This window comes from Mesoplodon mirus (assembly GCF_964341445.2).
Source record: "Mesoplodon mirus genome assembly, chromosome: 14".
Lineage (NCBI taxonomy): Eukaryota > Metazoa > Chordata > Mammalia > Artiodactyla > Ziphiidae > Mesoplodon > Mesoplodon mirus.
In genome coordinates, this window is record NC_138990.1 from 56,128,601 (window position 1) to 56,141,840 (window position 13,240).

A 13,240-nucleotide genomic window follows, 5' to 3' on the forward strand; every position below is an offset into this window, starting at 1 on the left:
AGAAACATGGCAAGGCATATATTAATCAAACTATCAAAAATTAAATACAAAGAAAAAATATTAAAAGCAGCAAGGGAAAAGCAACAAATAACATACAAGGGAATCCCCATAAGATTAACGGCTGATCTTTCAGCAGAAACTCTGCAAGCCGGAAGGGAGTGGCAGGACATATTTAAAGTGATGAAAGGGAAAAACCTACAACCAAGATTATTCTTCCAAGCAAGGATCTCATTCAGATTCAAAGGAGAAATTAAAACCTTTACAAACAAGCAAAAGTTAAGAGAATTCAGCACCACCAAACCAGCTTTACAACAAATGCTAAAGGAACTTCTCTAGGGAGGAAACACAAGAGAAGGAAAAGACCAACAAAAACAACCCCAAACAATTAAGAAAATGGTAACAGGAACATATATATCGATAATTTCCTTAAATGCAAATGGATTAAATGCTCCAACAAAAAGACACAGACTGGCTGAATGGATACAAAAACAAGACCCATATATATGCTGTCTACAAGAGACTCATCTCAGACCTAGGGACACAAACAGACTGAAAGTGAGGGGATGGAAAAAAATATTCCATGCAAATGGAAATCAAAAGAAAGCTGGAGTATCAGTTCTCATATCAGACAAAATAGACTTTAAAATAAAGACTATTACAAGAGACAAAGAAGGACACTCCATAATGATCAAGGGATCAATCCAAGAAGAAGATATAACAATTGTAAATATTTACGCACCCAACAGAGGAGCACCTCAATACATAAGGAAAATGTTAAAAGTCAGAAAAGGGGAAATTGACAGTAATACAATTATAGTAGGGGACTTTAACACCCCACTTTCACCATGGACAGATCCTCCAAAATGAAAATAAATAAGGAAAACAAGCTTTAAATGACACATTAAACAAGACAGACTTAATTGATATTTATAGGACTATCCATCCAAAAACAACAGAATATACTTTCTTCTCAAGTGCTCATGGAACATTCTGCAGGATAGATCGTATCTTGGGTCACAAATCAAGCCTCGGTAAATTTAAGAAAATTGAAATGATATCAAGTATCTTTTCCGACCACAACGCTATGAGACTAGACAGAAATAACAGGGAAAAAACTGTAAAAAATACAAAAACATGAAGGCTAAACAATATGCTACTAAATAACCAAGAGATCACTGAAGAAAACAAAGAGGGAATCAAAAAATACCTAGAAAATGAAAACACGACAACCCAAAACTTATGGAATGCAGCAAAAGCAGTTCTAAGAGGGAAATTTATAGCAATACAATCCTACCTCAAGAAACAAGAAAAATCTCAAATAAACAACCTAACCTTACACTAAAGCAACTAGAGAAAGAAGAACAAAAAAACTCCAAAGTTAGCAGAAGGAAAGAAATCATAAAGACCAGAAATAAATGAAAAAGAAATGAAGGAAACGATAGCAAAGATCAATAAAAACAAAAGCTGGTTTTTGAGAAGATAAACAAAATTGATAAACCATTAGCCAGACGCATCAAGAAAAAAAGGGAGAAGACTCAAATCAATAGAATTACAAATGAAATGGAGAAGTAACAACTGACACTGCAGAAATGCAAAAGATCATGAGAGATTACTACAAGCAACTATATGCCAATAAAATGGAAAATCTGGAAGAAATGGACAAATCCTTAGAAACTCACATCCTTCTGAGACTAAACCAGGAAGAGACAGAAAATATCAACAGACCAATCACAAGCACTGAAATTGAAACTGTGATTTAAAATCTTCCAACAAACAAAAGCCCAGGACCAGAAGCCTTCACAGGCAAATTCTATCAAACATTTACAGAAGAGTAACACCCATCCTTCTCAAACTCTTCCAAATATAGCAGAGGGAGGAACACTCCCTAACTCTTCTATGAGGCCACCATCACCCTGATACCAAAACCAGACAAGATGCCACAAATAAAGAAAACTACAGGCCAATATCACTGATAAACGTAGATGTAAACATCCTCAACAAAATACTAGCAAACAGAATCCAACAGCACATTAAAAGGATCATACACCATGATCAAGTGGGGTTTATCCTAGGAATGCAAAGATTCTTCAACATACACAAATCAATCAATGTGATACACCATATTAACAAATTGAAGGATAAAAACCATATGATCATCTCAATAGATGCAGAAAAAGCTTTTGACAAAATTCAACACCCATTTATGATAAAAACTCTCCAGAAAGTAGACAGAGGGAACTTACCTCATCATAATAAAGGCCATATATGACAAACCCACAGCCAACATCATTCTCAATGCTGAAAAACTGAAACCATTTCCACGAAGATCAGGAAGAAGACAAGGTTGCCCACTCTCACCACTATTATTCAACATAGTTTTGGAAGTTTTAGCCACAGCAATCAGAGAAGAAAAAGAAATAAGGAATCCAAATCAGAAAAGAAGAAGTAAAACGGTCACTGTTTGCAGATGACATGATACTATACGTAGAGAATCCTAAAGATGCTACCAGAAAACTACCAGATAGCGTCCATAATTTGGTAAAGTAGCAGGATACACAATTAATACACAGAAATCTCTTGCATTTCTATATACTAATGATGAAAAATCTGAAAGAGAAATAAAGGAAACACTCCCATTTACCATTGCAACAAAAAGAATAAAATACCTAGGAATAAACCTACCTAAGGAGACAAAAGACCTGTATGCAGAAAGCTATAAGACAATGATGAAAGAAATTAAAGATGATAAAAACAGATGGAGAGATATACTATGTTCTTGGATTGTAAGAATCAACATTGTGAAAATGACTATACTATTCAAAGCAATCTATAGATTCAAATCAATCCTTATCAAACTGCTAATGGCATTTTTCACAGAACTAGAACAAAAAAATTTCACAATTTGTATGGAAACACAAAAGACCCCGAATAGCCAGAGCAATCCTGAGAAAGAAAAATGGAGCTGGAGGAATCAGGCTCCTTAACTTCAGACTATATACTACAAAGCTACAGTAATCAAGACAGTATGGTACTGGCACAAAAACAGAAATATAGACGAATGGAACAGGATAGAAAGCCCAGAGATAAACCCACGCACCTACGGTCAACTAATCTATGACACAGGAGGCAAGGGTATACAATGGAGAAAAGACAGCCACTTCAATAAGTGTTGCTGGGAAAACTGGACAGCTACATGTAAAAGAATATTAGAACACTCCCTAACACCATACACAAAAATAAACTCAAAATGGATTAGAGACCTAAATGTAAGACTGGACACTATAAAACTCTTAAGAGGAAGACAGGCAGAACACTCTATGACATAAATTACAGCAAGATCCTTTCTGACCCACCTCCTAGAGAAATGGAAATACAAATAAACAAACAGAACCTAATGAAACTTAAAAGCTTTTGCATAGCAAAGGATACCATAAAAAAGACGAGAAGACAACCCGCAGAATGGGAGAAAATATTTGCAAACAAAGCAACTGACAAAGGATTAATCTCCAAAATATACAAGCAGCTCATGAAGCTCGATGTCAAAAAAACAAACAACCCAATCCAAAAATGGGCAGAAGACCTAAACAGACATTTCTCCAAAGAAGATATACAGATGGCCAACAAACACATGAAAGGATGCTCAACGTCAGTAATCATTAGAGAAATGGAAATCAAAACTACAATGAGGTATCACCTCACACCTGTCAGAATGGCCATCATGAAAAAATCTACGAACCATAAATGCTGGAGAGGGTGTGGAGAAAAGGGAACCCTCTTGCACTGTTGGTGGGAATGTAAATTGATACAGCCACTGATATGGAGAACAGTATGGAGGTTCCTTAAAAAACTACAAATAGAACTACCATACGACCCAGCAATCCCACTACTGGGCATATACCCTGAGAAAACCATAACTCAAAAAGAGACATGTATCACAATGTTCCCTGCAGCACTATTTACAATAGCCAGGACATGGAAGCAACCTAAGTGTCCATCGACAGATGAATGGATAAAGAACATGTGACACATATATATAATGGAATATTACTCAGCCATAAAAAGAAACAAAACTGAACTATTTGTAGTGAGGTGGATGGACCTACAGTGTGTTCTATAGAGTGAAGTAAGTCAGAAAGAGAAAAACAAATACCGTACGCTAACACATATATATGGAACCTAAAAAAACTAAATGGTTCTGATGAACCTAGAGGCAGGATAGGAATAAAGACGCAGACGTAGAGAATGGACTTGAGGAAACGGGGAGGGGGAAGGGTAGCTGGGATGAAGTGAGAGAGTGGCATGGACTTATATATACTACCAAATGTAAAATAGACAGCTAGTGGGAAGCAGCTGCATAGCACAGGGAGATCAGCTCAGTGTTTTGTGACCACCTAGAGGGGTGGGAGGGAGATGCAAGAGGGAGGGGATATGGGGATACATGTATATGTATAGCTGATTCACTTTGTTATACAGCAGAAACTAACAGAACACTGTAAAGCGACTATACTCCAATAAAGATGTTAGAAATAAAAATCATGTCATAATGGCATCAGTTTCCATCAACATCAGAGAAAAGACACTAGAGCAATGCTTCAAAAATTCCAACCTAGAATGCCATATTCATCCAAATTATCAATCGTGTGTGTGTGACGCTAGACATGCAGAATCTCAAAATTTTTTATCCCTCCAATTTCTCAGGAAGTTATCAAAACGTGAGAGAGGGAGAAATTTATGAAGAAGGAAGAAGACTTGGATTCCAGGAAATGAATTCCCAAGGCGAAGCTATGGAAAAAACCTAGAAAATAAACATTTCAGATTGGAATAGGAGGGAGGAGGACCCCAGGAAGACTTAACTTTAATAAAAACAAAACAAAACAAATTAAAACAAAGCAAAAAAAACTCCCAAAATGAGGACTATTTATGGCTTGGAAAATTATATAGAGGCATCTTTCAGACTGCAGAATATGGGGAGGTATGGAAGTCTTGGCCAGGGATAAAAAATACAAACTAAGCAAATAAAAAATGAAGAAATTATTAGATATAAGAAAAAAATTTAAAGACAGTAAGTGTAATAGTAGTATAATAAGTGACTCAGCAAGTACAATGAAAGGATAAGAAGACTGAATAATGAATGAAGAGAACTATTAATAAAATCTTCACCTATTGTAACACAAAGCCTATAAATAATAATAATGCTACAGATGGCAGAAGACACAACTAGAAGAATTTATCAGTCTCTTTAGCACTACTTGACTTTTAAAGTATGTACCTGTTTGATAAAAAGACAAGTATTAAAAATGGTATACATCATATCTTAAATATGAAAAGAAGTCATCCAGATTAGTGCTATCCCACTGCTGAGGAGGCAGATCAGGAGGGCATTGGGGGAGGAATGGTAGCACTTAAGCTGAAGAATATTAAGATTTCCAGAGTGCCGTTACTTCAAGGGAATCATGTGAGCAAAAAAAGCTCTATACCTATCCACCACTATATGCACAATGACTAACAGTATATCTGGCACATAGTAAGTGGTAGAAACATTTATTGAACAAATAAATGAATGAATAAGATAGTTTGTATAGAATGATCAAAGAACACCCAGCAGACAAATATGGCTAGAGAGGAAGGTCTGTGGAGGCAACTAGTAGAACTTAAAGTTAATGAGGCAGGGACTTGCCTGGTGGTGCAGTGGTTAAGAATCTACCTGCCAATGCAGGGGACACGGGTTCGATCCCTAGTCTGAGAGGATCCCACATGACGCAAAGCAACTAAGCCCGCGCGCCACAACTACTGAAGCCCGTGCCTAGAGCCTGTGCTCTGCAACAAGAGAAGCCACCGCCATGAGAAGCCCATGGACCACAACGAAGAGTAGCCCCCACTTGCAGCAACTAGAGAAAGCCCGTGTGCAGCAATGAAGACCCAACACAGCCAAAAATAAATAAATAAATAAAATTAATTAAAAAAAATAAAGTTAATGAGGCAGACAGAGGCCAGACACTGGAAGACTCCAAATGCCAAGAAATATGTACTTGATCTTGTGTGCAACCAAGATATGTCAAAAAGTTTTGAGCTAGGGAATACTGTGAATAAGATAATGTTGAAAAATTCGTCAGAATACGGACTAATCTGTGAAAATACATGTAATATGTGTAGGACCAAGAGTTGGGTTTTTTTTTGGGCAAAACTGGAACTATATCAAGGTTTCTAAAAGTATATCAATCTTTAAAGCCCTTTCCACATAATAAAAAATAGTATGGTAGAATATTCTATGGCTATGTATTGTAATTCATCCAAAAGTGTATATGCCTAAATTACTTAGCCTGTTGCTGACCTCCTTAATCTGTTTTAGTCCTAATAATTTTGACCATTCAGTCTATTTTTTTAATAAACGCTGCATACAATAATGATAGAAAAAAAAAGTTAAATTATCAATTAAAATACAATTACCAATATGGTGTACCAATGAAAGACTTCCGTTTAGCAATTGTAGCTGTTATCTGAGCAGACACTCCAAAATCAGCTATTAAAAAAAGAGACACATTTAGAAAATAAAATAAAGTAAAATTATTTAAAAGTAACATGAGAAATTTTTAATAATTATTTCCATTAAATTAATTTCACAGAAATGAGATATTCTCAAACATCACATTAAAATTTGTAACTCTAATGGATTAGCATTAAAATATCACAAAATAGTGCGTATGACAGCCAAATGGATTCCCATACATCCCCACACGAATCAAATGACAACAAAAGTCAAGATCAAATAATTTTGATGAGGAAGAGACAACTGAGAGAATCTAACCTGCCAGATTTAATGTTATAATTTCTAATTCCCAGGACCTGAAATTCAAGGAAAATCACTGGAAGGGACCTGAAGTAGGAATACATTCCATTCACTTCCTGCCATACACATAACAACTGACATTAAAAAAAACAAAATCTCTATTGGTAAATCTATCTACCGTGAAAAGACAAACAGAATATTCCCAAAAATCTTACCTTAGCAATATATTCTAATACCAATAACAATCACTGTCAAGAAATTTATTTTTATGTCAGTTGATTTTTATGTTGCTATTTTTAAGTATATTGAGTTCTAATATTTTCTAGTTTTTTAATGATGATTTCTAAATCTTTATAAACTAAGACATATTATATATAGGATGTCTTTGAGTAAGGCACATAATATTGACACAAATTTTAAATTGCAGATGGAAACTGTTCACTAAGCCATCAATAGTTAGATAACTGCTTTTCTCATATTTAGAGGTAGCTTAGGAAAATTTTATTATATGTAAATTATGATACTTTTAAATCTGATTAGTCCCTATTATAGGCTATAGGTCAAAATAGTTTAATCATATTTTTAGAAGATAAATATTTGCTTGAATTTTGATTTTATAGTGATATGTAGTTCAAAATAATTGTTTCATATTTGTTATTAAATACTTCATTTAATACCTAACAGACATAACTTTGTTTATAAAGTTACTACACTGTACATGATTCCTGTCTTAAACTTTCAGATTAAGTTATTATTTAGGTATTGAACTGTTTTAATAACTTGACAATCAAAAGTTACAAAATAAAAGTTACAGTTTCAAATAAAGCACGATTCAGCATCTAAATTACATTCTTATATAACTAATACAGTGTTTTTATTTTAAAAGCTTGTGTAAGCAGGTAGGATTTTTTGCATTATTGAGTTTTTGGCTTTTGTTTGTTTGTCTTATTTTTTGGTCACAAGGTAATCTCGTATAGACTTCTTACTAGAAGTCCCACTTCTAGGGTTAGAGGTGAAAGAATTTTTTAGGGATATTATTTCACTATATCTTTATAATGAATCTGTCCCATGTGAAGGATAGACTTTATCCCCACTTAAGAGAAGAAGAAATAGATACAGAGAGATTACATATGTCATGTCCTGCAGTGAGATTTCCACCTAAAGATATATCGATGCTGCTGAGGGAGGGGAAACCTAGCCCTATAATAGAGGAAAACATAAACTTACTATGTTTTGGAATAAATTTGTGCAAGTGACGAAATTCAAATTTACTTACCTAATTTCACATGACCATTATCCGTTAATAGAATGTTAGCTCCCTTCAAAGTGAGAACATTTTAGTTAAAGTAGGAAATATTTTATCAGAAAGCACATATAAAAGATTAAACATATATATTTAAAATAATCACAAGTGGCAGGCTTAAACCTAGAAATACTAATGATTTATAGTAGGCCCAATTAAAATGTTAAACCATTACATTCATAGGAAAATTTACTGTCCACTTTTTAGGCAATTTGACTATCCCTACAAAATGTTCTGCCTTGCAAAAAGCTGCTATGAAAATAATATGAATGTTATTATGAAAGTGACATATTAGTTTTAATCTGAATGCTATTTTCTTACTGATCAAGTGCCTGTCACTATACTAAACTGTTACCTTACAATGGCATTATTCAGTTCCTTGAATTATATGTTAAACTTCATTGCCGTTTCCTGTCCAAAACCACCAAAACACATCTCCCTTTCTAGGTACTTAACATCAGTTGAACCAATGCTAATGTGTAAGACTGAACCTGACTACTTAGTCTGTGGGGCTGTCCATCCTAATGTGTCTCTGCCCAGAGTTTGGGGCCATTCAGTACATAAACAACTAGGCACAGTCCCACAGAATTAAAATGTCACCCGTTTGCATGACCTAGCAGCATTTTTATCCACTTTAGCTTCTTGACCAAGCTCAAAGAAGAAGGTGATAATAACGACTTCATCTTCAAAAAACTGAGAGCTTTTGGAGGAGGTAGAAATACTGCCTCTCAAAGGTACTACAGGCTCCCCACCCCTGCCCCGCCTTTGGGCAACTTTTAAATGAGGAAGCAAAAGTAATCCGCTATGGTTCAGGATGCAATCAATTTTGTAAGTATAAGTTCAGGGTAACAAATACTAGGAAACCCCTTCCAGCCCCCAAAAGAGGAAGAAATAACCCAAACCTGCAGCCCTTGATATTATTGCAACTCTAAGGAGTAATGGGAGAAATGAGAAAAAGGAAAAAGAAACTAGAGTAGGGATTTCAACTTGAATTAGGCCCTAGCTATCTAGACTTCTGCCAGAGTCTTCAGTTTGGTCTTTCTCCAGCTCCAGATTAATTTTTCTAAATTACAGTTTACATCATGTCACCTGCACTTATGATGCATTCTTCCATCCATCCATCTAGGTGTCCATTCATCCCTCTCTGAGAGACTACTAGTAACCAGATGCTACTTCAAGCTCTGGGGTTAGAGTAATGAAAAAGTTCCAGCTCTCAAGGAGTTTACATCTAAGCAGGAGAGAAAGAAAATCTAAAAACGAATACACACACACACACACACACACACACACACACACAGATGAATGAATGAATGAACCAATAAATGATTCAAAGCCAGGTAGAGATAAGCACTCTGAAGATAAAGCAGGAAGGGAAGGCCTCCCTAAGGCAGAGATCTAGTTGAAGAGAGGGTGCAGAGTCATGCCAAAATCTAGAAGAACATTCCAGAAAGAGGTAACAGCAAACACAAAGTCCTGGAACCAGAATGAACTCAACATATTCCAGGAACTCCAAGTTTAGTGTGCCTAGAACAGAATGAGTAAAACGAAGAGGGGTATGAGATGAGGTCGGGGAGGAAAGCAGGGGCCAGATCATGCATAACCTTAATGGCCACGGTAAAAACATCTGAATACTGTACTGAGTATGATGGGAAGCCAACGGTGGTTTATAAGCAGGAGAGTGACAAGATCTGATTTACAAAGGTCACTTTGGTGTGAGGCAGAGAACTGACTGTAGGATCACTCAAGAATGGGAGCAGGAAGACCAGTTAGAAGGCTATTCCAGAAGTCCAGGTGAGATATAATATAATGGTGGCTTAGACAGGGTAGAAATAGTGGTGATGGCTAGAATCTATCCAATTAGGCCCAAACTCTGAAGTCCAGCACACGAGTTCTTGCATAATGGAGCACCAAACCTCCTGGCCAACACCATCTCCTATCACTCTCCTACATTCTCTTCTCTTCAATTATATGGTGCAGCCTTTATACCCCCTAAAATGACCCCACACTTTCTGACCTCCGTATCTTTGCTCACACTGTTCCTTCTGCTTAGAAGGCACTCCAACTTCCATTTCTGACAAAAATCTATCAATCCTTCTAGATCATTTAAGTGCCAATGACACAGAATCTTTCTTGATACATTTATCTTCTTAGGATCTCTCCCACCTTTGAATCCAAGGCTCTTTGCTTATGTCTTTTAAGTGGTTTATGAACAATACTTAAAGTAGAGGATCTCAGCAGGTGATCTGGGAGTCCAGTGAAATTTCATGCAAAATTTGAAGGCATGTGCATAAGAGCATTTTTGGAGGAGAGAGTCCATGGCTTTTATCAGAGACTCAAAGAGCACATGATTCCCACACCCACATACCCCGCAAAAAAGAGTTAGAACCTTTACGTTAGAGAAAACAAAAGGGGGAAAGAAAAAGCAGGAGGTAAGATGAATGAGGAAGAAGAAAAGAAAAAATAAACGAACAGAGAAAATATCCAGGCTGGGAAGACAGCAGTATCTTTGGAAATAACCTCAGAGTCCTACAATAGGAGTGGTTTACCACAGCATGCCCCGTGTACCTGCTCTCCTCTGCCAGTTAAAGACCAGCAGAAAAGGTCAAGGCTTAGTTTATCCATTTTTATACATTATTAATGACAGCTCCTTAAGATTGCCAAAGTTTACTACAATATTCAAAGCATGAAACTTCCTAAAGACTGTAACTTAATGGAAGCTATGGACCTAATTTACATTTTATAAATAACTAACTACAAATAAGCTAAAATGTGTTATTAAAACATGAATCCACAATTGTACACTTTAAAAGGGTGAGTTTTATTGTATGTGAACTGTATCTCAATAGAGCTGCTATAAAAAAATTAATAAACCCTTCAAAGTATCACTCAATTTTATTATAGTAACATATTAAGACAACAAATTCATCAAATAGAATAACTGATATAATTTTGCTCAACGGTTTGGGGTCAGAATATTTAAAAATTAAGAGAGGGCCATTAGGTAAACATATGATATATACCTTTATATCCCTGTGCATTTTTCCTTTACTGTGAAGATAGTATAATCCCTGGAGTTTCAAAAAAAAAGAAAAATTAACAAGACTTTACTACAGAACACACTTTGGGATTTAAAGTCATCAATGAGTAGTATTCTGACTTTTTTATTTACTCATTACAGAAAGCACTAGTGATAATCACTTTATTTTACCAGAGTATCCGAAAAGATAAAAGAACTGAGAAAATGAGAGGCAGAGCTCAGTTTGTACCACTAATTTTCCTAAGAGAAATAATTTTCACTAAACTCTGCAAATAGTTTGAAATAACGTTTTAAAAGTAAATATCCAATTAGTATCAGAATGAGTTTCAATCCCATAAGAATGCTTAATTTTCAAGCCTTTCTTTCGTATTAAGAGGAATATAAAAATAAATAACAAGTCCATAGTGCTTAAATTTTAGGAGGTACATTATGATACTGAAGCTTTAACGTGTTTATTTGCAAATATAATTTTAGTTTACTACACAACTTTGAAATGTATTAAATTCAAGAGTTTACCAAACTAGAATATTTAAATCCTTACTCTGCTTAACAGGTAATGTACAATAATTAAACATTTAGTTTAATAAAGAACATTACTTTTTAATTAACATTGAATTTACCTGTAGTGTTTCTCTGCTAACATATGCAATTTGCAGTTCTGACAGAGGTCCCGTTACTATAAGAGGAGAAAATTAATGTTAATAAAATTAGTCAAATATGTTTTTCAATAAGAGACAAAGTTTACAAGTTCCACTAAGCAATAGACTTAATATACTTAAATTCTACTAAAAAGTAAGCTCCATGAGGGCAGGAATTTTTAAAAATCTGATTTGCTCATTGTATCCCCAGTGTTTAGAACAGTGCCTGGCATGGAAAAGCTACTCAATAAATGTTTGTGGAATGAATAAAACATTGAAATAGTCACTGAAATTAATTACATTTTCATTTTTATACCTGATCATATTACCTCTTAAATGTTAAAAGAAAGAAAGCATGGCCAAGACGTTTAGCTAGTTTTTATTAAAGCTTTAAAAAAAAACTGACATGTAACATGTATTATTGACAAGGTTAAAAATCAATACTTTTTCCCTAAAATTATTAGCTTTATAGATATAAAATTAATACATGTTCAATATAAAAAATTCCAATCAACAGAGACAGGTCTTTTCCTTATCCAAACCAGTATTACTCAATAATAAACAATACCAATAGTTTGGCCTATAGTCTACCAGATGACTTAATGCATAGATGTTTTATATAGTACAGGTATGTAGTGCACAAACAATAAACATAAGTGGAATCATATCACACATAAAATTCTGAAACTTGCCTTTTCACTTATCATGGACATCTTTCCATATCAGTATACATAGCTTAATCATGTAATATTTGAATATTTCCTTTGTGCACATCTTTCGACGATGAAAAACATTTAAATAGTTTTCTCTTTCTCACTATTAAATCACTTTAGAATAAAGAAGTAAGTCAGGAGGGAAAAACTATTCTAGAAACTGAATCAAATTCCAACCATGAAATCACGTGCTAGACAGTGATCTCCCATTTACCTAAACTTAACAGCTTTGTAAAAATGCGTGGTTCAGAGTACTTGTATTTTACAATTGTGGAAGAGAGAAACCTGTTTCACTTAGATTCTTTTGGGGACAAGGCTAAGTTTAAATGAGGATAAACCATATAGTAACTAACTTCTGTGGCTTGTAAACCTACTCTCATCCAGTAAGACAGGCCTTCTTGAGATGTGTGTTCCCACAATACAGCAAATAAGATAACCTGAAAACCCTGAAAGTAACACCAGGAAAAAGAATTTTAAATAATCTTTTAAATGCCTAGCTAAGCTCATAAACAGTAAGAGACTTGTCCAGAAGCCAAACGCAAAAACGAAAATGAAAAACAGAATGGTAAAAATGACAAATAGTCTAGTTGTCTCTTAGGGGAAGGCCAATCTTAGTAAGCTAGGGCTTTAGTTTTATCCCCTACATGGGCACAGAAGAAAAGGTTATAGCTCTGCAGAGGAAGAGTTAAAACAAACACCCACATAAAACCAGAATCCTCAAAAAATAGCAGACTAGCACCAGGAGATGACTAGGGATTTGTG

The 13,240-nt window shown here is 35.0% G+C and overlaps 1 protein-coding gene across 2 annotated transcripts in view; it reads right to left on the reverse strand.

Annotated features, from left to right (window-relative positions):
- MAP4K3 (mitogen-activated protein kinase kinase kinase kinase 3) overlaps nt 1-13,240 on the reverse strand; it is a 193,967-nt gene that overhangs the window by 65,090 nt on the left and 115,637 nt on the right. For both annotated transcript variants that reach the window (XM_082641992.1, XM_082641991.1), the window contains exons 5-8: nt 11,748-11,803; nt 11,111-11,158; nt 8,064-8,106; nt 6,448-6,520 (exon numbers count right to left, since the gene is read on the reverse strand). In XM_082641992.1, the coding sequence (XP_082498118.1) occupies nt 6,448-6,520; nt 8,064-8,106; nt 11,111-11,158; nt 11,748-11,803 (220 nt within the window). The remainder of the gene's footprint in view (nt 1-6,447; nt 6,521-8,063; nt 8,107-11,110; nt 11,159-11,747; nt 11,804-13,240) is intronic.